Here is a 25,500-nt window from a genome sequence, read left to right on the forward strand (position 1 = left end):
ATCTCAGCGTTTCAACCCTGGGTATGAAAACTTGTGTTTCCAGGACAAGCGGGTCTTCTGCCTCTCCTCTCTCTCTCTTTAACTTAATCCCTTCGTAGGCAACTGTAAGTAAACTGGAAGTAAGCGGTCTTTATTTAGTTAGTTACACAGGTCTGACTGTGCTGGTTTAAATATAAATCAGGCTTGAACTGGGATTTAACACTGATGAGCTTTCCTGTGTTTATCTCCGTTCCATCCCAGAAGGATTCAAACATTTGTTCCAGTCCAAAAATTGCTAAAGAGCACATTTATGTAAGCATTGCAGAGAAAGAGCGAGCCCTGAAATAACACCATTAGCGTTCGACTGTGGCCTCGGGGTGGGGGACAGCAGCGGTGGTGTCGGTCACAGGACAGAGCGAATAAAAAAGGTGAAAGAAGTTTAGACACCATTAAAATTATTTATTTAAACCGAGCTAGTGACTTGAGGGGGCACATCTTTCCAGAAATACATGCCAAGGTATCAAAATCTTTTTTCTCTTTGTGCCTAATGTTGGTTTTTCTTGTTCCAAAATAAAAATAGTCACAGATAGGGTTGCATGGCTTTCTTAAGCAAGTGTTTATTAAAACCAGTATTGTTGCTTCCCTTAAGACCCCTCTGCCGTGTTCATCCTGTGGATCGGATTCTCCCTTGTGCCTTTCACCTTCTGCACTCGTTTGCATCAGTTGAAATTTGGTATAAAGCTATCATTCTAATTTTGTGATATTCGGCGATCATTTTGCAGTTATTTATAACTGCGCGCAGCATTTGGCCCGTTCGCTGGGCTGGGGATCGGGAGCGGAGCACGTGTGCTGTGCCGGCAGACCCGGCCTCTGTTATTTCTCCCTGCGAGTATCTGCAGTCCCTGTTATTCTTGCGTTGAAGTCGTTAGTGAGGCTGAATTTGGGATTGCTTTGTATTTAATATCCTTGTTTTTTCTTTAAAAGACAAACATTTGGTATTTGCTGCTTTCAAAGCAGCTTCTGGCTCTTCAGGCTTCAAAATTCATATATCACTTGAAGGAATATAGGAATTGCTACCTTGAAAAGTGGCATTATTTAGGGGCATGCTGTCGTTCCTGTAGGTGCCCCTGGTGCATGTATATCAGCAGGGCTGCAGAAGGTGAGGATATCGCTGGAGAATTTAGGTCAAGCTGATAGCAGAGCGTGCAGGAACCTGGCTGCAGGCCAGGCTGGTGCAGAAGTTGTAACGGGGTATAATTGTGCGTGAAATCAGAGCTGTCCGCGTTTACTCCGCTTGCACGGGTTCAGTGGGATGTTCGGAGTAGCATTATTATTTTAAACCTCTTTCCAAATCCTGCAATGTATCAGACGTGGAGAATGTATAAGAGGGTTTGTGGAAAAGAGATTAATGTCAGATCCTGAAGTTTGGAAAACTTTCAGCCCCTCTGCTGACCGTATGACTCAGTAACGTGTGCTCCAAAAACTGCCAGCATCGGCACCGCCTCGCGAACGTTTGCATCGGGACAAAAGATGGAAAAATGGCAGCAAGCCCAGCGATTATTTTCAGATAAACACCGCGAAGCAGAAACGGATTCCCGTATCCAGTAAAATCTTCCCCAGGCACGGCTCTGGGCAGTCTTTGCCACCGCGACCACCCAGCAACCCAGCTCCCTCTCTGGTTTTAATGTCTTTGCATGGAGGAGATAGCAAGCGTTCGTCCCGCTGAGTTTGTAAAAGTATTTCTAATGAAGAGTAATTTTACAAGATTTGTATTTATCTGGAGATTTTAAAAAATATCTATTGACGGAGCAAGCTTTCATCCTGAACAGCCTAGCACTTCCAGTAAATACTTTCTAAATATAATGTGAGGAATGATCTTGGCATACTTAGGAAAAGGGATCTGATTCAGTTTGGATGAATTGCGTTGATTTTTGTTTTCCCTTCCCAACTGTATGTTGTTTCACGTGACCGTTTCTGTAATAGTTGGCAGGGATGAATGTTCCTTTGCCGGGACTTTGAGATTTGTTCTCTGTGTGTCAAGTTCAGATTTACTTCTCATTAGCCAAATCTGCTCATCGTTCTTCTGAAATCCCCCCTCCTCAAGTAGCTTTCCTCCTTGAATTTTGCACACACAGCCTGTATCAGTGGCTGACATACTCCCCAAATAAGGTGTAGTTAGAAGAAAGTGTGTTTAAACCACTGGTTTTAAAATGCAGTTGTATATTTTTGCTGTGTTTTTTATCTCTCGGAATGTTTTTCTAGACATTTCAAATGCCTTTTTTTTTTTTTTTTTTTTTGAGCAATCTCATTTGACTCAAGGGAGAGAATATCCAGGCAGTTGTTTATAGCGAGCTGTAAATCTCAAGAATGCTCCATGAGTTGTCTGCAAAGGATGTTCCAGAAATCGGAGGTGACGCATTTTCTTTTCTAAACCAGTTCCCGGGTCCTTTTTCTTCCACGGAGCCTTCAGAATCAAAATCAGCTGTTGGGATACTTTCTCCCATCTTTTTTCCTCATTTGTCATCCTCATCCAAAGCCGTCTCCCTACGTGCCTCATTAAGTTGATAAACTACTGCTTTGGCTGTGATCCTCGCTGTAACGCTGCTGGGGCTGTGGATGCCTGGAAGCAGAGTTCTTCATTACTCCAGCTATTCCTAACGATGGGACTTGATGCTCCGAGCCGTTTCAGCTGGGTTCTCCTTCAAACCCCCTTTCCCTTCAGCCTGGCTCTTGAACAAGCCCCAAATGGAAAGCCAGCAGAGCTGGGAAAGACCAAGCAAAGCCGTACCTCCTCGGTTCTACCTGAGGCTTGAGGATTTGGGGTTGGTTGTGGCCTTCGATTTCCTCACCTGAACAGCAGCGTTTGTGCCTCTGGCTTTTCCAGAATTACTTTTCGCTGTCGTGGCAGTGTCCGGAAGGGGTTCCCTGTTGCTTCAGTGCTCAGAAAGCCTCGGGGCATTTTGCGTTCGTGGAGCAGAGCAGAGCTCCCTCCCCAAGGACGGGTAAAGCTGCTCTCCTCGTAATGATGATTAGGAACTGGACCGCTGAGTCCCCGCCATCTGTATGATTGACTTTGAGTGATACCTGTTTCATCCGTCTTGCAGAGTTGTGGCACGGAGGCGCTTTCCTAAGCAAGATCTTACAGCCTACGTCTTGTCATCAAATCGGAGGTGGGAGAGGGTCCCTTAGGATCTTGGCTCATATTTTGTTCGAACCAAGCGGGAATAAGCGTGTTAAACGGAGTTGCAGCAGACCTTTGGGAGCTGCGTGATGGTCATGGCAGGATGGTATTGCAAAGTCTGTCGCTAATCACGGGATAAGTACAGGGACTTCTCTGCACACGGCAGTTTGGGGTTTGGTTTGATAACGTGCGTATTTCACCGTGCTTTTCCCACCCTGCTCGATGCCCTTAGCCCGCAAGCGTCAAGAGGTGATGATGCTGTTCTTTGGTGGCGGTTGCGCTTAAATCCCTTTTGGGTTTCCTTTCTTTGGGAAAAGGTATCTTTGTTGAAATGTAGAACAAAAAAAAGGGGCATTGTGTCCTTTAGTCTGATGTGCTGAAGAGTGATGGAGTTAAGAAATAACAAGTGGAAAAATAAACTAGGTGCATCTCACGTATTAGTAACAGCGTGACACGTGGCAGACGTAAAAGAACGGCCCGTCCTCAGTCATGGAGTAGTTTCCCTGTTTTACAAAGAGGGGGAGCAGTGGCAGAGACTGGCTGAGGTTGCCGGTGCCAGTTACAACCCCAGGCTCTTCTATTTTCAGCAGCAGATAATGCAAAAAATCCACGTTTTATAACATACATACGTGCCTTTTCTCTAAAGGACTGCCGTTTACTGCAAAGTCTACATGCAGAAAAATAGAAGCAGCGGTTACGTTTTTAGATTTGCCAGCTGCAGGTTGTCTGGACTTTTCCTTTAGGTGCCAAGGTTAGCTTCAGGTGCCTCTGGTGTCTTCCTCAGAGCTTCTTGAATAGCGGGCGGGATACAGACAGGGGGAACAAGGGAAGGAGCCTTAGACAGATCCAGTGGAGGAAAATGGAATCGACTTGCTGTTTGTAACACTGCCTTTTTTTTTTCCTTTCCCAGAAGAGAAGCCAAAACCAGATCCAGTATTAAAACCACCTTCTCCAGTCCTCAGACCAGAACCTACTGGGGAGAAAAAAGATCAAGCTGGCCAGACGACCGAGGCCGTCTCAGCGGAAACCCCACCAGAACTTCCTCTTGCTCCGTCACCAACCCCGGCTGCTCCCGTCGCAGTTGTTTCTGCTGCTGCTGCTGCTGCTGTTGTCGCCGTTTCTAGTAAATCCACATTCACAGCTGACTCAGAGGAGAAATGTGAACTGGCTTCCCCAAAAGAGGAGGCAATGCCTATATCTAATGCCGCACCCTGCACGGACACGTCAGACCCTTCGCCAGCGGAAGAGGCTGATGCCGAGGTGTGCAAGGAGCCTAGTAGTGTAGCATCTAGTGATATTCCAGTGACTGCTAGTACTAATCTAATTAATGAAATGAACGGAGTTAGTGAAAAAGTAACTGCTGCAGAGACCGTAGTAGATGTAGCCCAGACGGAAGTTGCGCCATTGACTGTTGAGCTGGAGACACCAGAAGCACCTCCAGCAGAAGTGGAAAGCGTGCCATCTTCCAGTGCTCTTCACGCTGCTCCCTCTCCTCCTCCCACCCCACCTCCCACCCCTCCGCCTCCTTCTCCTCCTATTTCTGTTGCTGCTGCTGCTGTTACCACTACAACTCCTTCTCCACCTCCTCTTCCATCTCCTAGTGCCCTCCCTGTTGTTCAGGGAGATTTAGAAGGAGAGGAGAGCACAAGAACTACTCTTAACGAAGAGGTAAAAGATACTGAAAAGAAGGAAGAGACAGAAGCAGATGGGCAACTGGAGGAGAGCACGGAGGCTCAGAGTTTAAACTCGAGCAAGAGTCCTGTCCCAGGTAAGCACTTGGCACCGTGGTTGTGTGCGGTAAACTGGAGGATGAAGGAAAAGGGTCGTTGGGGTTCTTCTTCCATCAGGTGTTTCCGTTTCTATCTGCCAAAAAAAAAAATCTGGTCGTGCTGCATGACCGTTGTTGTGATTGCGAAATGCTAATCTTTGTTTGCAGGGACAAAAAAAACCAAAATCTCATAATTGTTCGTACAAGAGGTAGCCGACTCGATGTGCGTCCCAGGGCTGGCTGGGTTCACGTAAGCTGCCAGCATTTTGCTTTCACAGTGATGCAGGGCAGCACTCCCGAGTGCTGTTAACGGGGCAGTTCAAAGGACGCTGCTCTTGTTCTCTCTGAGATGACCGGTCGGTTTGAGGACCTGTTGCTCTGCATTTATCAGCCTGCACCTAAACCAGGTTAACATTCAGACCGTGAAGCCCTCTGGGTGAACCTTCTGAGCCAGCCGTTTCTGGAAAGTGGTGGGCTGGGGGTTTTTCCAACTATAAAAAATGTGTCATGGTGTTACCAGATGTGGGTAAGTGACGTGGACCGTTAAAGCTCTAATTGACTGAAGCACCCAGTGTCACAAACACCTCAATCTGCCCAGCCTTAATTGATGATGCATCTGGCTTTCCTCTGCAAAAGTAAATACGTAAGTGAAATTTCCCCTTCTCCTCGCTCGGCTCAGCTGTTCTCATTTCACTGTTCTTGAAATTTTCAGAAAACAAGGTGCTTTAGTTCAGGAGGCATAAGGACTTGTTACAAATTACTGAAAATTGAGATTTCTGTAGCTGCGTTTTCAAATCCAGGCTATTTCTCTGAGTGTTGTTATCTGCCTTTGGTTTCGGTGTCCTATCCCATCGCTCGTTTAGCGTTTAATGGATTAATATAGCCCATTGTCTTTTTATTTGGTGTATTTTCTATAGAAAACTGCTTTTTTTTCAGGACTTCCTGGAAATGAAACTGTGAAAAGAAGTTCAATCAATCTATTACTTGTATTTAGCTGCTGGGGGGAGTATAATGGTGGCTATTATGCACGCCTAGCAGTGTTAAAGCATTTAAATGTGTCGCATCTTTTATACCCTGTTTTGCAGTCCTTTCAGAGCTGTGAAGCTGAGGTTGTTTATTTAAATATATCCTTTGAATTTGGTGAAGTTTGGACAAGAAACAAAGGAGAAACAGTAGGTTGTGATTTGTTTGGGTTTTGGGGGTTTTTTTTGAAAGTAACATTTAAAATAGGGTTTTTTTTAGTTTATTCTTTCATAAGCAAGCAATAGATGTATAATGGCATCAGTAGCATTTAGGACTACGCTCTGCTATGGATTAAATTAAAGGAAAAGCCGAGGTTGGCCTTGTTCCATATTTGTGTAATGCTGCGCTAGGTCAATATGCTGGATCTTAAATAAAATCCAATATCTAGAGAAGATCAGAACGATCTCTTCACTATACCAGCCACAGGGTTTTTTTTTCTGTTAATCTTTTTCTATTTTTATTTTACTCGGGTCATTTCACTGCTCTGGCACTTGTTGTTCTTTCAATCTGATCTACTTTGTAACACAAATTAATTTCCTTACAAAGTAGAGAAATGGGACTCTTTCTGTAAATAAGGTTTTACACAGCCAGGTTCCAGCTTGCAATATTATTGCTCGCTTTGTAATGTCCTGTAGTTTAAATGAAAAAAAAATTACTTACAGCGTTTGGGGCTTTTAATTATGCAGAAGATTAATTTTAATGCTCTAATGTCATTAGGCTAGACAGCACACGTTAGCCAATACATTGGCTTTGGCAACAGAGAAACAAGTATTTCTCAAGTCACGTAAAAGATCACTTGAAACTCTGATGACTATTAAAAGCTCAGTACTTCAAGGAAAGCAAAATACTCTCCGAGTCAGTTTTTTGTGCTTTACCCCTTCTTTAATGATGTTTAACTGTATTGCATTTCTCTGCCAACGTTTTTTTTGAGCAATAATTTTCCAATTCTTCCTTGGAGAGAGGAAGAGAGAAATAATGTAATCTGAAGGTGACTGCTAATTCGGGTCGTCCAGGCTGAACGAGGAACTGCGTCTCTCTGCCATACGCTGGAAAATACAGATGCTGAACTTCAGCAGCAAGGAGAAAGGCTGTATTATTGTATTTTTTTCTTGGACTAAAGGCCAAGAGTCTTTTTTTATGATCTCTGGAGATGCGATAGAAATTGGGATAAGGGAGGCTTCTCAAACACGTGGTGGTAAGCGTGAGCTCGGTGACTTTTCACAATATTTCTTTGGGGCTTTCAGTAGAAGTGTGTACTTATTGCAGAGAGTTTGGTTGGCCACATCATACCGCTCTGTTCCCTTTAATGGTCGCTGATCTGGTTTGACTGGGAGACTACTCAGACCCAAGACCCCTAAGAATAATCTAATTGCTGCAGCACTTATTCCCGAGTGTCCTTTCCATAGTTATAATCTGGTCTGCCTAAAAATGGGGGGGTGGTTCTGAACGGGACGTTAACCCACCTCCTCCCTGACGTGGCAGGGCAGTCCTGTTGAGACTTGGAGGTGTATCCCGTGTTTTGCGATGGAGGCGACAGCTTTTCAGGGATGAATGAAATTATTCGCTTGTTCCTCAAGCGCTTTACAGGATACACCTTCTACCTAACAGGCAGAGAAACAATCCTTTTATTTTTTGCTCCATCAAACTCTACAGAGAAAGAAACAAATACGTTCAGACCGCAGAGGTTTTCCCTTAAACATCTTTATTCTCCAGCACTTCTTTTTACAGCTCAAGAAAATGAGTTTTTCAGCATTTGCAGGAGGAGACCGGAGCTGAGCAGAGCTGACCCTTTGGGATCCAGGGGAACCTCTGCTCTTTCTTTTCCACTGGCATTAGGTCTCTGCCAGATTTCCAAGGTCAGAGGATGTCTACAGGAGCACCTGTGTTGTACTCTTATTTTGCAGAAATTGCAGTATGCCTGGCTTTCCTTTTTATTTTACACTGTTCTATCTGCTCTTAATGTCTTAGGTTGCATTAGCCTGCATAATGAAGATAGCCGTTTTAGTGGTTCAGTCTGTGTCTGATAGTAGCTGGTCCATCCGAGGCCTGCTCATCAGCATCGCTGGTCTTGCTTGTAATCCCTGACGAAACGGGGAAGATTGGGCGGGTTTCAGAGCATTAAACCACTGAGAACTGCAGTTTTTTATCCTGCAAGCAGGATGTTGTACCTGGGTGTATGGTTCTTTCTGCTGACTGTGTTTCAGTTCTGAGTATTCGCCAAAATGTGAGGTTAGAGGAGACGCGTTCACCCTATTGCGAGTGTGCAGGCAGCGGATCTCGTTCCTGCCTGCTCAGGAACGATTATCTTGAGGTTTTCAGGATGGGCAGAGCTGTTATTTGCAAAGGGCAAGAGCACGCAGCTTTTAAAATAATTAATTCCTACTCATCTTCATTACAAGGAAAAAAAATACTGATATTATCAAGAGAGGAACTCGGTGCTCAGCCTGCGATCCTTACTGAAAACATTGCTCCAGTTAAAAGTCATCAACGACACGCAATTGCTTTTGTTATTAAATTCTGGTTTTTCTCTAGTAGCTTTGCCGGCACTTCTCGGGGAACAAAACAAGGCAAATTTTGTTGGTGGAGTGGAATTTCTAAAGGCGGCGGCACTACCAGAGACTTGACGCCTTTAGGACATGCTCTGAATGCCCGCCTTTGATGTAATCTTTCTATCATGGCTATTAGGAGAAGCAAAGAGGAAAATAAGAGATTGATGTCTGTCCCAGGCAGAACTCCTAGGAACACAGGAAGCCAAAAGAGCTTCAGACGCATTGAATTCAAAGGGCTGTTTCTTGCAGAGCTAATTTATGAGACGTATTTCAATATAAAGTAGCCCAACGGACTGCGGGTCCCTGGGTTTCTGAGCTGTGGAGGCTGTAACAAGCAACTTGGGGCAGTAATTGGAAATATCTTGGAGAAATATCTCCAGCACCCAAAGCCGGAGAGCCGGAAACATAAATCAGGTATCGCCTTTTTCTTGATTTGCTGCCATAGCCCGGTGGAATACATTTTCTTTCCCATGAGCTGTAAGGCAATGGTGAGTCTTTGCTTTGGTTTTTAATGGCACATTGGCTAAAAAATAAAAATATAAGAGCTGGTATTAATTTATGCTTAGCAGTTGGTACCCACATCAGAGAGGAGACTGCCTTCTCTGTCTCGCTTGATGGGTTGTGGACTTGCTGGGGTGGGTATCTGCTGCAGAAAGAAGTTCCACTGAAGAACATGATGTAGCTGGAGAAATGGGTTGAGGCAGCGCAGGGTCTGCTGAGCAGATTTCTCCAGAGGTGACGTTACGACCGGTAGCGATGTCCGGGATAGTCTGGAAATAAGGATTTTGTTACTCTTTCCGGTCCTAATGTAGATCGGTATTGTCACTCCTGCTACCTCTTATTTTCGTAAGCAGCGGCAAACGAAGAGCTCACCGTGTTGGCTAGGCAGCGGTACGCTGGGTCTGCCGGTGTCCCTTCTCCGACGGAAAGAAATTACCACCCAACACGTCGAAGCGGGCTGAAAACAAGCTCTGGAAATGTGTGAAAGCTGGCAAAAATGAACCTGCATTTGAGCAGGAATCCAGTTATTGGTGTGCACGTGAAGATACTTAACTTGGGGGACAGGAAAATTGAGAGAAAGACCAGAAGTGTCCGGAGACCTCCCTTGCCAAGAGCCAAACTAGACACGTGACATTTTCGTTTCCCTACGGCTCGAGTGCCTCGCAGCTGAAGCTCAATTTTCAGACGGTACCAGACAGCACCGTTGTCCTGGTTGGGTTTTGGGTTTGGGAGGGTTGGCAGCTAAACTCACTTTAATTTCCTAAGCATACATTAGCATAAATTCTCCTATTGAGTCAGTTCCTGTAGCAGAAATGAGAACTCCACAGAACAAAATCCAATGTCTGCTATTTTAAGAGGGGAAGAACTGAGCAACGTCTCTGGAGATCTCGCCGGCGTGCCCCGTGAAATAGGGTTGGGTGTTGGCAGGAGTTAAGGCTGCAGAACTACAGGGCTAAGCCAAGGCTGCTGCCGTGTCTTGGGGTTAAAGGCAAGTGTCCGGCCAAGCATCCTCCTGCAGGGAAGCCCCAAGCAGGAAAAGGATCTGCACGATTAAAACAAGGCAAAAGCTGCGAGACTCATCCAGGAGGCTCCGCAGGATCGCATCCTTTATATAGCTTTCTTTTGCCAAAAAAGGTGAAAAAAATGTATCATTGAGAAGCAATAATGTTAACGTCCTGACAGTTGAGGAAGAAAACACCCCAAACCATTGCCAACCCCAAATCCATTACCCTGAGTTTATTTCTGTGCATTTAAAAATGAAACGTTATTTTACACCGTGGGTGTTTTCCGTAGCGTAGTTTGGGCTTGCGTGGAGTGAAATTCTGTCAAATTAAAAACCTTGGGGTTAATCAATTAAATTACTTGGCTATGGCAGTCATTACCGTGTAGACGTGACCCCCTCCTTGAAGAAATCCCCCAAAAGCGTGGAAGCGGCATCACCAAACAAGAAGGCATCGTATCACGGCAGTGGGGCTTGATGTCCAGCCTTAAAACAGCGGGTTGACTTTTGAAAAGCACTAAATTTTCACTAAACTTTAGGAGATTTCGTGGCGGAGGGAGCTGCGGAGCCTCGCTTAGGTCCACGCTTTGCTAAATCACAGAAGTTACCACCTGCACGGGCACCTGGTCCTTACCCAACCCCGATTTCACCCCAAGACGGTGAGAATAACTCGACTGTTCTTGCGAGGGTACGGTGAACTAGCAGTAATAAAAGCTAATCCCCGGTTGCATAAGGCAAAGCCATTTTGCAATCCGTACCTGCTTGGCCATTTCTCGACTCTCCTTTGAGCCCCAGGAAATTCAGGGTTCCTGCCGGGGCTCTGCCCTGCTCTCAAAGCTGAAAGTTTCTCCGTAGGGTGACGCGATGGGTGGGACGTGCGGGACTCGGAGTTTGGGAGACCCGGATGATTTTTCCAGCTTCTCCGTGAACCATCAGAATGACCAGACGATGTTTGAATATTTGAATGAGACTTCTTTTTTTTTTTTAATTAACCTTTGCTTTTGTGGTGTTTAGCATGAAGATAAAAGTCTTTTATCAGCGACGATAGCTCCTGTTGCGCTTTGGGCTGGGGCCAGCGCGCTGACTGTAGTGGTTTCCGCAGCCCGCGGCGTTCCTGCAAGTCCACAGTCGCCCTCCAAACAGGGGAACACTGTTAAGAAGCCGCTGAGGCTCGTACGTATCTTTTGGGGCAGTGGGAACGTAGCGAACCCGGTTTCCTCTTCGCCCATAGGAACAAAGTAGGCCATTGTTAAGACTCTTTTCATTTATCCGTTAGTTGAAGAGCCTTTCAAAATTGTGTTTTATTGTGATAAAAGAAGTGCACGCTGTGTTTTTCCGCAGTATCTGCTAGAAACCAAAGGCTCGAGCTGGAAATCTGTTTGCAGTAAACTTCAATCACGAAATCAATTCTGTTTACGCTCTGTGTTAAATATGCATATGTGCCTAGTATCAGAATTTAAGCTGGTAACACTTGCAACAAATTATGAGCATATTGGATTAATGGTTTTGTCTCCTCTTAATATATTGTGTGGTTTCTTTTACCCTTTGTGGGGGGAAAAAAGTGATTAGAGTAAATCACTGCTGATCTTAGAAATATTATATGGTGTTTTCTTTGAATCAGTTGGCCAGGGAAATTAATGAATGGTGGAGTTGTTAACCTGCTTTTAAATTGAAGTATAAATCCAGCTCAGGAGAGCCGGTAGTGCTGCAAGGTTGAAAGAGTTGTCCTTTTGGATGCGATACTGGAATTTTTGGCCTGTTCATGGTTATGGTCCAGCTGATGGTTAATTCTTATAATATTCCTTGAGAAAAATATGTTGAGAACAACCTTCACTCCTAGCCGATACTTGATCTTTCAAAAAAAATTCAGTTTCTGAAGGTTTTCTTTTGCCCTGCATGATCCTTATACTGTTGGTAATAAACTCCTTGCTATCACAAGTACTATTTCGAGCTTGAATGAGCAACTTGTAAAACAATTACCGTGTTTTAATGTCACACTAACGATTGTGTTATTACCACATTGAAACAAAAAGTGGTTATATCAAGCTGAATTCTCCGCAAGGCAGCGACTGCTTCGTTTTCCTGTATGTAAAACCGGCGTGCGAGAGGGAAGCGCATCACCCACAGCCAAATTTGCTCCATATAATTTAGTGTTGTAATAGACGTACGCTTATATTGCAGCCCAAACAGCTGTAACTGCACCAAAGACGTGGAAGAAACCAAAAGACCGGACCCAAGCCACTGAGGAGGTGATAGAGGCAGAAACAGAGGTAAGAGGGAATCACAGTCTTGCTTTGTCTAAATTTAATGATGATGTTGCTCTCTTTAAACTGTATTTTAGACATGTTGCTTCCTAGTTGTCTCGCAAGGATCCAGGGCAGGCTGTTTTTTGGGGGGGAACTGTGATATTCCCCAGCGTTTTAGTCTGTTCCCTGTTGAAGCTCTTCAGTTTTCTTCCTTCTCGCCTAATTTAAGGACTCCCAACATTCAAGAACATGTAACTGCTATCCTTCCAGTGAAGGATGAGATAAAAGTGGGTTTGAATCCCTTAGCTCTGCCCCATTTTGGGTCCCCAAGGCCACTATGGTAACGTTTGGCAGGTTCTTCTGCTGCACAGTGATGTCATTGTGATGTCACGGCTGAAGGTTAGTTTTCCTGATGACCGCCTGATGGAGAAGCTGGGAAAGGAAAACGTTGGAAGTTTCCAGGCAAAACCACCTCGACAGTAATTAGATGAGTAACGAAAATCTCCCTTGCTGCCGTTCTGGTAAGGATATTGCAGGAGGAGAATATTAAACCTCTTTGTTTAATATTCTGGGTAAAATTGAGGTTAGAATAGATCACAGAGGGGTTAAGAGAGTAAAAATGTAAAAATTCAGACTGCCCTGTGCATATATAGAAACTGATGTCGGCTACGTGACGCAGAGAAGCGTTGCTTCTTCACTCCAGATTTTTCTTCAGTTGTTCTTCATCTGCTGTTTCCTCCACAGCTTCCCCTTACCACAAACATCGTTGAACCTTTCCGCTCTGAAAGCGTGTTGTCGCAGAGTAAATCTTGAGTCTAGCGGACAGTACTTCATCCTTTGTGTCAGCGAGCCTTTGCAGCAGATAGGCTCATTTACGCGTTATGAATGGTATATAAGTGCTTTCCCCTCTGTTTCTGGGGGAATAGATGTTTAAAATGCTCACGCGCAAGGTGTCACGCTGCGACAGCGCAACGGAAAAGCTGGTGATTGGGTAATCCAAGGAAATTAAAAGCATCCCTGTGCTCGTTTTCAAGCCAGAGAGCGATACTCTGAACGCTTTCTTCGTCATTTGTTGGATCTTGTCTCCTGGACCACTTGGCGTTTTCACCAATGCTAATTTTTCAGAGTATTCCCTTGAAAAATCTGCAAAAAAAACATTTTTAGGATGCAGTGCCCTCAGGTAGGGAGGCGAAAGGACCATCCTCAATTCAAGTCTTTCCTTTGTTTAATGCTGAGACGTGTTGGGGTTTCTCCCAGGAGAAACGCGTTCCTGACGCCTCCTCTGTCTGAATGCAGAATAAGGCTGTGTCCTTGGGGAGCTCTAAAATTAACAGCCAGGGATACTATTAATGCTTTTTCCTTAAACCGAGATGCTGAAATTTTGGCTGTATGTCACATTACCTTCTTAATTGAAACCTGCTCCAATTAGCAGCATACATTTAAAGGAAGGATCCCCCCAAAACGAGCGCGGCGTGCCCTTTAAGGTGGCCGGTGAGCTGCAGGAGAGGAGAAAGGCGAGGTTGTCTTTCCAGGCTGGGATTGCTCATGGCCGTCGCGCTGCAGGGCTTCCCTCCGATCCCAGTAGCTCCTGGGGATTTCACGGGCAACGCCGAGTCTTTCCAGTTGCACTGGTAATTATCGGTGCGTTATCTCCGGGAACGAACTGATAAATCATCCGGTTGTTGTGTGTGTTGTTCCATATCGCTGTTTAAGATGCATATGTATTCCTGCTCTGCACAAAAATGCCGTATGAATAAATGCAGAGCCGTTTTGCATGTGTCGAATTTTGGCAAGGTGTTTTTAACATAACCTCTGTTTCCATCTGTGCTTCAGCCTAAAGTAGAAGAGGAACTTTCAGGTGACAAAGTACTTGAATCTGAACAGGAGAAAATGAGCCACGGGTTTCAACTGGAGAGAGACCCCTCTGAACTCAAAAAAGCGAAACCTGTGGAAGAAAACGGAGAGCAGGAAGCAGAACCTGTGCGGAACGGTGCCGAGAGCGTTTCGGAGGGAGAGGGAACCGATGCAAACTCAGGCTTCACAGAGAGCTCCAGCGAAGGGCCAGTGTACCAGTATAAACCAGGTAAATCCTGTTTCAGACTCTTGTATGCTTGCTTGGGTTTCCGCCTCCCTCCCTGACGGGCTGCTAACGCCCCGTGCATCCTCCCCGTGGAAGGAAGGATGTTCCCAACGGGGCTGGAAGGGGGTACAGCGTTCCACCGCGTCTGGCTCCACGGGATCCACTAACCAACACGCTCAGAGACACCTTTTGGGGCAGCACGAGAGGAAAATCGGTTTTCTCTTGCTGGTGGTAATGAAGAGAAGAGAAAAGCCCTGATTCTGTGAATTTATTGCATGTGTGGATGTTGGCTGCAGCAGGGTGGAAATGGCGGCGAATTGGTTCCCGTGTGATCGACAGCTGAGAAGGATCCAAGAAATCCCATATCAGCGGACATGCTTCTTAAATAAGAGATTTGAAAGTTCTGATTGAGTCCTAAATACAAGTATGTGTGTTTATATAGATTTAATTTCCTGGCTAAACAGTTGCATAGATCTTCAGATTTCTAGAAGAGTAAGGAAAAGAAAAGAAACAGTATGTGGTTTTCAGTCCAGGCTCTGCTATTGAACTGTGAGCCTGCAGTTCTTTTGATAAAATAAGTCAAGTGTGGGCTTACAGAATGCAGTCCTTTCGTTGCTGGTTAGCACCGGATATAGTCTACCTAAGGGGTGTTTTTGTTATTTTGTAAGGTATTTAATTTGTAGACTTGAACCTCTATTAAACCACCTCATTAGAGAGACCTTGAGACTGACTGACTTCTCGGTTGCTACCAATTTCTAAGCCATTTCTTATTCAGGTGAAGCTCCCTTAAAACAAATTAATCATTTTCTTAAGAGCTCAGAAATTAAAGAGTATAAAACAAAATAAGGAGGGACCACAAGAGCCTGGACAAGGTATCAGGAAGGAGCACCACCGTTAAGTGATTACACTGCAGTTGTTATTTCAGCGCTGCTTTGCTCCGACAAAGACCTGAGTTGCTTCTCTTTTATTAATTTGGTAGTATCGTATCATTAGGAGAAAATATAGAGGCCTCTTGATAGTTTACCACACACTTAGGGTAGCTTACCAGTTCATTAGGTAAGCTCATCTTGAAGTTAATCCATAATTCATCAGCTGTCTCTCCGAAACACTCCATGCAGTCAGAACGCTCCCGGTCGGATCTGGACGTCCTTTCGCTCAGCTGGAGGGGTTGGATCGATCCCTTGGAAAGCAAGGCGCATCGGACTTGTCTGCTGCAAAGCAGACCTGGCCACTTGGTGCAATAATCCTCGATTTCAGCTCTGCCCTTTCTAAAAAGGGGGATTTTGGGTCGACCGTAGGAGGAATTGTCTGTTACCTCCCAGTCTCCCCCCTCACTGGGGATCCAGAAAGCTGCCGGTGACGCAGCCCAGCTGTTCATGGCGAAACAGCTTGTTAAGGTCTTTCCAGGAGGAGGAAACTGTGCATATAAACTGTTTCTTGTTGCTGTCCGTACTTTTCCGTGATAAATGGAGGGTGGCGTGGCACAGTGGATAGGCAGCTGGCTGGGAATTCTGGCTGGGACACAGCTAGCCAGCCAAACCATTTTCTGCACCCTTTTATCCTGAAGCTCTGTAGAAATAAAACTGCACAAAGAGCTAAAAATTGTAATTACTTTTGTGTATTTTCATTCCCAGTTATTAAAACCCATCACTTGAAACGAGTTGCTGTTTGTGGCCTCTGCCGGGATGAGGATGGTGAGAACCCAGAGACCTAAAGCTGGTGATCAGGGACTAAAATAAAGAAATAATAGAAAACCTTAAGAGCGAACCTGAACGGCTGGATAAATGCAAAGCAACGCCGTTTGGCATCAGTGAAATACAAAGGCGGCATCTCGTACAGATGTTTGCCTTCAGATAAAAACGTGCTGCCCGCTTAGGGGCCTGACTAGTCAGCCTGGCTGCTGAGCAAGTCCGTGTTTTCCTTCCTAACTTCAAACAAAATGTGTGGCCGGCAAAGAAAATCCTGTCTCTAGGCTACCAGCTGCTAATTTTCCTCACACTGAAATGGCTGTAGGTTTACATTTTTATTTGCATCAGGCAAGGTCCTCTACGCCGCAGTTCTCCTGCCCAGAAAGCCCTCTGAAAAAATGGGTGAAAAGTTGTAATTCCTAGAGCGTGGCCTGTGGTTGTGTGTTTTCTTTTGGTTCCCACCGTTATCTCCAGCATGGGTTGTTAAAGGCTCGGTGTTTTCACATTTTCAAAGGATATTTTTGTTCTGCGTGGTGCTCTCCTTGGCTCTGCATTTATCGCTCCCTTTTACACAAAACCGGCCGCTTTAACTTTTGCATTTTCACCCAGAAACTGGGAATCATCCCCGTTTCATCATATCGCACGAGAGAGCGCAAGTCAGAGTTAAAATGAGATGATGTGGGTTAAAACTGGAACTCGTGATTAGTTCCGTGTGTGGTTGCTGCTGGAGTTGGCTATGTGCTCCCCATTGTTTATGTTCCTTTAATGCAATGTGTATTCCTCTCCTTTCTGCCTTAAAAATGAAAATAAATTAAAATTTTCCAAGCAGCTACAGCAATCCCTTCCCTTTGGATTTACCTGAAACACATCTCAGAGAGCGGAGGTTTTTGTTACCTATGAATCTCAGGCACCTTCTCTCCTTATAGAGCAGTGGAAGCCCCTGGACCCGGAGGGGAAGAAGCAGTACGACCGGGAATTCCTACTGGATTTCCAGTTCATGCCTGCCTGTATCCAAAAGCCGGAGGGGCTGCCTCCCATAAGCGATGTGGTTCTCGACAAGGTGAGAGGAGAGCCAATAAAACAGGTGCGTGCAATTGGTTTTTTAATATAAATAAAGATCCCTAATGCATGCTTTATTCCTTGATCGTTTCGATGCAGACTTTTGTCGGGAAGGGGAAATATTTGGCTGATGTCACATCACAAAATTCTTCAGATAGAGGCGTTGGTGCCTAATGAATGTGCACAGATTATTTAAAAACCGAAGCATTTTTCATGGTCTCTATCTGGATTGAGTTACACCGGGTTGTTATTAAAATTTAAAATGACGTAACCATGAAGAGCTAAGGATATAAGCAAAGCAAGACCGAACAGAGAGGCAGTATCTTTTATTAGATCAATTCTACGGTTAGAAAGCATAGGCAAGCTTTTGGGCAAACTCTTCCTTTGGTCCGAAACAGTTGTGTCAGTATGAGCTGATCTAATAAAAGATCTTTAAAACTTTGACTCTCAAGAAGTTTTGTGATTTCTATCCAGCCTTATTACAGATGTGATTTTCTCTGCTGCATGTCTGCGCTTATTGAAATCCTTGTTATTTCTGAAGTGCTGACACCGAGACCTTACTCTCCCCTCGTAGTTACAGCTATGCAGCTCATTGATTTTGATGTAACCACTAGACTCGCTCTTAAGATTCAAGCACGGATCAGGATATAGGTGATTCTCACGTGCAGAAACATCTCCACTCTGCATTTCATACCCAGACAAATTGTAAAACGCAGCTTTGTTCCCAAAATGATTTCATCCACCTACTAGTTTTCCGTGATTGCTTCTCACTGCTCTGTCTGCTTTTGAGCTGCCTTTGCTCGGTCGGCCATCTGTCTTGTTAACACAAAAGACATTTGTTTGAGGGAGGGTGGCAGTTTTGTGATCCTGAACCAAGACTATCACATTCATTTTGCAGAAGACGGGCCCATGTCGCTATAATTTTATCCTCCATAAGTCATGCTCAGCCTTACAATGTTTCTGAACTCCACCTATTTCCTCAATAGTCACCTGCGAAAGACGTATTTTAAATTAAATGCTTATCTTTCGTGTCAGTGTGGATGCATAAAACTTGCGCAGTTTGTTAAAAGCATTAATTTGGATGTTAAATATGAGGATTAGCGTTTAGCAGAGGTTGTCTGTAGATTTGCATGAACTTTGGTAGCTCCAGCACCCGCTGAACAGACCCTGTTCGTTTGTTCTGCTCCAAATGCAGGTCAATCAGCCAAAATTGCCACTGAGAACTCTGGACCCTCGGATACTGCCTCGAGGACCAGACTTCACACCAGCCTTCGCTGATTTTGGGAGGCAAACCTCTGGTGGAAGAAACGTATCTGGAAGTGTGAGTTTACCCCAACTTGCTAATTTAAAAACTGGCCTTAACAGCGATGAAGTCCATCCTCACACTTTTGGGCCTCTTCCGATGCTCCGGTGGTTCTGGTTTTGTCAGGATGAATGCAAGGGTGATGTTTTCTTGGCTATCAAAATTTAGGCAAATTAGAAAAACGTTGCGGATGTTTTTAACTGGTATGTATTGGTCTTAAATCGATTTGATCTCCTTCCCCTTTTCCCTGCGCAAGAGGTGTGGAAACGTGTTTCCACGCCGAGGACCTGGCAGTCACACATGTGTGAACGCACATTTCTCGTACGACAACCTGGCGTCGGTGTGTGTCATCATGCGAGTCTATTTTATAAAACATGCCAATAGAGCAAATAGACTTTACTAACCAAAAAAAAGAGAATATACACAGCGCCTGCGTACGTTCTTGTTTCTGTATGTTGCTTTGCTTTGGTCACTTTGTTCCTTGTTTTCCTGCCTTTTCCTCTGCTTTTCTTTCACTTTCTCTTCTTTTCCCTGTGTCTGGCTTTGCCCAAACTCTGAAATCCCTCTCTGAATTCTTCCTTCTTGCCTTTGCCGTCTCTTTTTGTGGAGTGCGGGTGCCCCCCAGCACGGTGCCGCCCAGTCAGCCGCAGCTGGAGGATGGAGGCTGCCTCCACTAGGTGCAATCATTGATTTTTCGTCTACCTATTCAGATACATCCAATGTATCCATCTAGATATATTCTAATGACATAGCCATCATTTATCTTTCAAAACTGCTGGTTTCAGAAGAGTTCACTGAATAACCTTGCCTTCCAAGTGTGCAGATTTCCAGGAGGCTCGGAGTCAAACCTGGTGATTTTGAGTTGATGTAATATTTCTGGTTTGAGAGCGGTCTCGTGGCCGGTGCCTCAGTTCTGGGGTGCGCGTCCGTGTCTTGGAGTAGCTTCGGTGTCGCGGTTTCTCTCGGAGCATCACCCGGTCCTGAAACCTCGATGCTGTTTGAGGTCGACATCGCTTCCTATATTTAGGACTTGCAGGTTGTACTCTGGCGCCTTCTCTCCTTTCGTGCGCTGAATGTCCTGAGCCTCTCGGCATCTTGGTAACGTCCCTGTCGCTCTTTCTCTTTCCGCAGGCCTGCAAAGTGCAGAGCAACCCTGGATTGCCGTCCCTGGCTCGGTGCGGTTCCCCAGCATGCCCTCTCTTGGTCTCGCCTCACCCACCATTGAGGAACCTGCCGATAGGGGTAAGCCAAATCCCCCCCTCTCCCCCCCAGTCTTTGCACCTTTTTGTAGAGTTGTCTTTTTCCCTAACGCCCACTGTTGATAAAGAACGACTGGCAGAAAACTTTACAAAAAGGTGCAACAGTGTTTTTTAAAAAAAAAAAGAAAAAAAAAAAAGAAAAAAAAAAAAAAAAACGAAACAAGACTTGCATTGTACCCCTCTAGGCAGTCTTCAGTGGTGGGTGGGACATCACCAGCTGAGGGCATGCTGGGACGTTGGCCTGAGCGGGATCCGCGAGGGGTCTGCACTTTGCAGACCTGTGGAAAGGGGGAGAAAAGGTAAGTCCCGCTTACCCCGTTCATTTGGAGCATTCAGCACATAACATACATCTTACATTTGCGCCTGTACAGAGCAGAGCCTTCCTTTGCGTTTTTCTCGAGGAGGGTTGGAAGGTCATGTTATTTAACAAGCCCTGCTGTCCTGGGTCGTCGGCGGTTATAGGATGAGGGGGTTTTCAGCCCCGAGCAAAATCAGACGTTATCTTCTCGTAAAGCATGGCAAAAATCTGCGTGTGCGCTGTCTGTCCACTCGGTCATTCCACCTCTGCACAGGCCATGCCCATGAACCATTAAACCCCACTGCCTATTCCTTGCCCTCGAAATAATGTCGAGCAGCTCAGCGCTAACAAGCTTTCGGCACGTCGAGAACCTTTTGTTTTGCTTCCTTGGCTTTTGTCTTTATTTCCTTCTTTTCGCTTAAACGTGTTGTATGACTGTTTTTAGAACTAACAAGTGTCGCATCAAACAACACAAGGGGTGTAATTACACAGGAACAAAATACAGCTAATAAACGTCTTTTGATGTAGACGAGAAGTTAGATGAGTGCAGCGGGTAACAAGATGCAAACGCTTGAGAGAGAGGGGGTTGGAGAGGACCAGTCCGTCCCCACAAGCCGAGGTGGGATGCGTCTGCTTTTGTCCTTCCTGAGAGGTGGTGGAAACTCAGTCACCTCAATTCTTGTGCTTCCCTGGAAGGCAGGGTCGCTCCTAGCATCTAAGCTCAATTTCGCCTTCTGCATTTGAAGCCTGTTGTAGGGGGAGAAGCAGTTCTTTAATTTCTTGGATGTTTTTTAAAGCGTTGCCGTGACTTGTGTCCTAAGAGCAGAAGTGGACCATGAGGGAGAGCGCCAGGTCGTGCTGTGTTGCTGTGAGTTTTTGGCTCCTCTGCAGGAGGCTTGTCCCTGTTTCTTTCTGCTTTCCTTTTTCCCCCCTCTTCATCCAGAAGACAGGTACTTCAGATTAATGTAGTAGCATCTGGTAAGCACTTCTCCGTACCTTTGGTGGAAAATATTATTTCAGTGCGAGCTGTAGCGCTGTAATCGCAGGTGCTACAGAACCATTATTATTTGCTTGGACTGGGTTACAAAAGGAGGCCAGGCACGAGCTCAGGCACCTCTTTAACTTGCTGCTTTGTAAATTTGGAACCAAAAAACCCCAGATTTTTTCTGTTAAAAGTTTGATCCATATATTATTTTATTACATGTTCAAAGGAGGCTTCTGTTCACTGCTTTTAAAACCTAATCAAACAGTTTGAACCAAGTTTATTCACAGATATTAAAAAAAAATACAATCTTAAAGAAAACCTTTGTTCTATTAATGCACTTAAAGGTCTGGTCTCAAAGGCAGCCAGATTTGAGGAGGCTGTAACATGTAACATGCCGATATTCAGAAGGTGCACAAGCGGTCCTTGCATCCATCAGTTTTGCAAGAGAAATAGTCACCTCGCTCAGGGAGGTGCGTTTGCTCTAAAAGCCAACGCTTCGGCTTTGCGTGGACCCGTACCCAAGGAAGCACCGTGCCGCTGCGGCTCTGTCCTCGCGCCGTACAGCCCGGCTGCGGTTGGAAGGTCCTTCAGACCAGAGCTGCCTCTGCGCAAGAGAGACGGGGTGGCCGTGGGTTACCTCTCGTCAGCTTTGCCCGGGTTCCTGGGGGAAATGAGCCCAAATGTTTTGATTTTCAGGGCACGTTGCCAGTCTGGCTCTGGTTACCAAACTTTCTGTGGGCAAGGAGGTGTGTGATGAGGTCTAGCGCGCGTGGCTGAAACCGGTCGGTTTTCTGTTGCGTTATTGTCTGGTTTTTCAGCTGGAGGGAAGTTTCTTCTTTCCACGGCAATACGTTTACAGCGTGGTTAGAACCTGGGCGGCAAAATTGTGTGAAATTGCGTAAAACCAGAGGTGAATGTCTCAACGCAGGGCTGCGAAGCAGGCTTTGCTGCGTCATACTCGTGTTGATCAAGGGCTCTGGGTGGGAGCGGAGAGGGGTCGTAGGGGGAGGGATTGACAACTGTTTTAGGAAGGCATCTAACGCACAAAAGCATCGTCAAGGCTCCCCGTTCTCGCTGGCTTATTGCACTGTTGATTTCTCGGGAGCGATCGACTCGCGCAGTTGCGTTACAGTTACAGCGTGCGCCCGAAAAGGTTTGAACGAGTCTGATGGGTTATTTCTGTGCCTGCCAGCGGGATCTGAACGCAGGTCTGCGTAGGTGGTGGGGCAGCACGCTAACACGCTGCGCCACGTAGCCCTCTTCCAGGCATCGCCTCGGCATACGAAGCACATCACGGCATGAGGTCGTTGTCTTTTGACAACCTCTTATTCTGTGGCTGTTATCACATAACGAAGCCCAAACGAGATCTCCAGCGGCGGCGGTGATTATGTTCGTTTGCTTTCATCGGTGGCGCATATTTACGTCGTCAAAGCCAAGCGGTTCAAATCCCAGATACAAGCTCCTGCCTTTTAGGAGGGTTTTCTTCCTTAATTGTGCAAAGGTGGGTTTGGGGCTGATATATGACATGAGAGGCACCCGCTAAGAGCCTCTCCTCGTGTATTCAGTGAAGCTGTTTGAACAACCGAGATGGTTTTGCCTCTCTGAGGCTCATTGAATCCCCTTGTTGAACAAAGAAATGTTTTAAATGGCCCATCTTTCATGTGGAGGTTGCCTACCGCCCACTGAAGAGATTAATTACTTCTGTGGAAAGTAACGGGGTTTGATAATGAAGTTTTGTTGCTGCGCTAATTTTTACGCTGAGGTTGGACATTTCTAATAAATGAGTTCAGAAATACGAAAGAGCACAGGGGAAGAATAACCTCCTGACAACATTTGATACCTTGAGTCCTTAATCAGAAGCTCCCGGATGATGAAGAGGGAGTTTGGGGGTGTCTTGTGCCCTACCGCTTGTACAGCCGACGAAAAACTCCCCGGTTTCAGCAGTTTTCATATCTGGTTTGACCGGGAGGACCATCATGGTATACAGGATTGCAGAGAAGCGCTTGACGCTGTTTCAAAGTCCTGTGTTTCCCTTTCTTCTGTGAAACTACAAAGAGTTTGACCCACATCTGTTAGGATCCGAGTTTCTACTGATGCTCCATTCAGCGTGTTTTATGTAATTCCTGGCTCAGAATGGCTCTGTTTGAAGCAATCTGCAGTAAAACGTAACATTTTTGGCAGAGCTGCTAACTTATCATTATCTAATTGCTTGGGATGGCACATTTGAAATACACCTGTAAGGACTGATTTAATCCTTAAATACGTAGCCTTTGCTACGGTGTCTCAGTTACGCAGTTTCTGGCTTTCAAGGGGCAGTTTTGGTCAGTCGGGTTAAGTTCTGCAGCGCTGAACCGGAGCATCGCCAATGCACGTAGGCAGTGGTCATCCCATATCTGTTTTGGGAAAAACCGCCCAAGAGAAAAGTCTTTGGTGTCTTCCTGTTCCCTCCGACCAACCCGGACCGGTGTGTTGGGTCGGCGGGAGTCCTCCAAGTCCTAGGATGAGTTGCTGATTGACGGTGTTGCCATCGGCGGGTGTTGGCTTGCGCCCTGGAGTGTTTTATCGAGATGCGAGTTTAAAAGGGGATATAACAAGGAATGTTTTTGTCCTAGTTGTTGAATGTTGGACCGAGGAGATCTCAGCCGGGCCAGAGGAGAGAGCCCAGGAAGATCATCACTGTGTGTGTGAAGGAGGACGTCCACCTGAAGAAGGCAGAGAACGCCTGGAAGCCGAGCCTGAAGAGAGAAAACCAAACGGAGGACCCGGAAAATGTCAAAACCCAGGTGAGAGCATTAGCAAGCGCTTCTGAGTACAGCAGTCTGTAACAGGAGGAGGAGGATAATTTGCCTTTGCTGTTGTGTAAGACAGTAAAAAAGGGCAATGAATTCCAGTTTGAATCACAGCTTTCCCCTACCTTGATTTTTTTTTTTCATGTGTTTATTCTTGACCTGGAGTTTAAATGGCAATCCTGTATATTAAGCGAGTCTAAATAGGGAACACCAGACAACCTACTACCTCTCTTCCAGGATTGTTTTTCTATTGCTATTTTACTAGAACATTTCTGTCTCCATTCTAAAGCAAACAACCTCAAACTTCCAGCACAGAACTTGCTTTTCATCCCCTTTTAGACACGTTTCTGCCCTGAACCTCAGCAAGACTGAGGTTCCTCTGTCCGTCTGTCCTGCCCAGCCCAACAGCGCCGTCTCTGAAGCTTTCTCTGTGTCTTTCTCCCCCTCCTCTCCTTGTGGGGCAGCCGTTCTGGGCGGAGGTGTTTGCCTGGTGGTCAAACCTGTGATTTGTAGGATAAGTTGGGATAGTCTTGAAGGACACTGGAATTCTGTTCTCGGGGCTAACAGCAGCGTTGTTGACCTAATTATCATTCTGGATAGGAAAAAAAAAAAGTGCCTTAAAGTAAATATAGGAGGAGTTGATTACCTCTAGTTGAGGGAGAAGGCGGCCACTCCCTGTTAATTTATATCTCATGGCTAAATTGATATCAAGAATACTTCGGTTGGGTGACAGCACGGGCTTTGTGCCTCTGTCGCACTTGAAAAACGCACTTGGGCGTTTCCAAAAATCCTGCCCCGCAGCTTTGGTCTTTGGACTTAGAACTGGAGCTGGACTGTGCACAAATGTGTGTCTGTGTGTAACTCAACTTCCCAGAAGTTCCTATAGCACATCATCTCTGTTCACCTTTAAGATGCATCCTAGCTCGTTCCTGAAAGCCACCTGCTCAATTTGTGCTTTAAACTTAAAGTTTTCCTGTCCTTTAGGAGCTGTTCCGCAAGGTACGAAGCATCTTGAACAAGCTGACGCCCCAGATGTTCAATCAGCTCATGAAGCAAGTGACAGACCTGACGGTAGATACAGAAGAGAGGCTGAAAGGAGTCATCGACCTGGTCTTTGAGAAGGCTATCGATGAACCGAGCTTCTCGGTGGCCTATGCCAACATGTGCAGATGTCTTGTAACGGTAAGAGCCGCCAAAGTCAAATGGGACATTCCTCTGCACGGGTGAATGTTCTGCACGTTATCCCCATGAACTGATTGGCAGTAATATAAACGTGGCAAGAGCAGAGTTAAATGTTAGTTTCTGAACGTAAATAAAAATAATTTACGTGACGGATTTCTTCTTCGACATTCGTCGCCATGCCTGCAGGCGGAGGGCTTTGCTTGGAGTGATGTGGTGTTTGGAGCTGACGACACTTCGCTCTGCCTGGTCACAAGATGCCATGAGTCACGTTTGGAAAGTCCAATTTCTCTCTCTCTCGTTTGGAAGGGGAGCCCAAGGTGCCGAGCCAAGCTTCGGACAGCCAGTTTTCAGATGGTGAACTTGGGACAAAATAACCCCCTTCTTCCCCCGATCCTTCGTGACGTGCAACGAAGGAGCACGGCTCCAGAGTCTTCAGCACATAACGGGGGTGGTTTTAAGCAGTGTGTCTTTTTAAAGGATCCTGTGAATGGAAATGTAATCTGTCTCCGGGCGGAGGTGGTGTCAGCCAAGTTCTGAGTGCGACTTTACATGTGAAATGTAAAACTTGGCTGGAAATCATGACGTGATGCTTAACTGTCACAGCCTTGCA

General features: G+C 45.7%; 1 protein-coding gene across 17 annotated transcripts in view; it reads left to right on the forward strand.

Annotated features, from left to right (window-relative positions):
- EIF4G3 (eukaryotic translation initiation factor 4 gamma 3) overlaps positions 1–25,500 on the forward strand; it is a 148,797-nt gene that overhangs the window by 97,631 nt on the left and 25,666 nt on the right. For 12 of the 17 annotated variants that reach the window (XM_075171938.1, XM_075171942.1, XM_075171931.1 and 9 more), the window contains 8 exons: positions 4,071–4,928; positions 12,183–12,271; positions 14,081–14,330; positions 16,942–17,099; positions 18,270–18,395; positions 19,509–19,619; positions 23,532–23,702; positions 24,693–24,890. In XM_075171938.1, coding sequence (XP_075028039.1) covers positions 4,071–4,928; positions 12,183–12,271; positions 14,081–14,330; positions 16,942–17,099; positions 18,270–18,395; positions 19,509–19,619; positions 23,532–23,702; positions 24,693–24,890 — 1,961 coding nt within the window. Of the gene's footprint in view, positions 1–4,070; positions 4,929–12,182; positions 12,272–14,080; positions 14,331–16,922; positions 17,100–18,269; positions 18,396–19,508; positions 19,620–19,821; positions 19,936–23,531; positions 23,703–24,692; positions 24,891–25,500 lie in introns of those variants that run through there. The other 5 variants (XR_012676959.1, XR_012676960.1, XR_012676961.1 and 2 more) reach the window with 5 other exon arrangements.

This window comes from Calonectris borealis, chromosome 23 (assembly GCF_964195595.1).
Source record: "Calonectris borealis chromosome 23, bCalBor7.hap1.2, whole genome shotgun sequence".
Taxonomy (NCBI): Eukaryota; Metazoa; Chordata; class Aves; order Procellariiformes; family Procellariidae; genus Calonectris; species Calonectris borealis.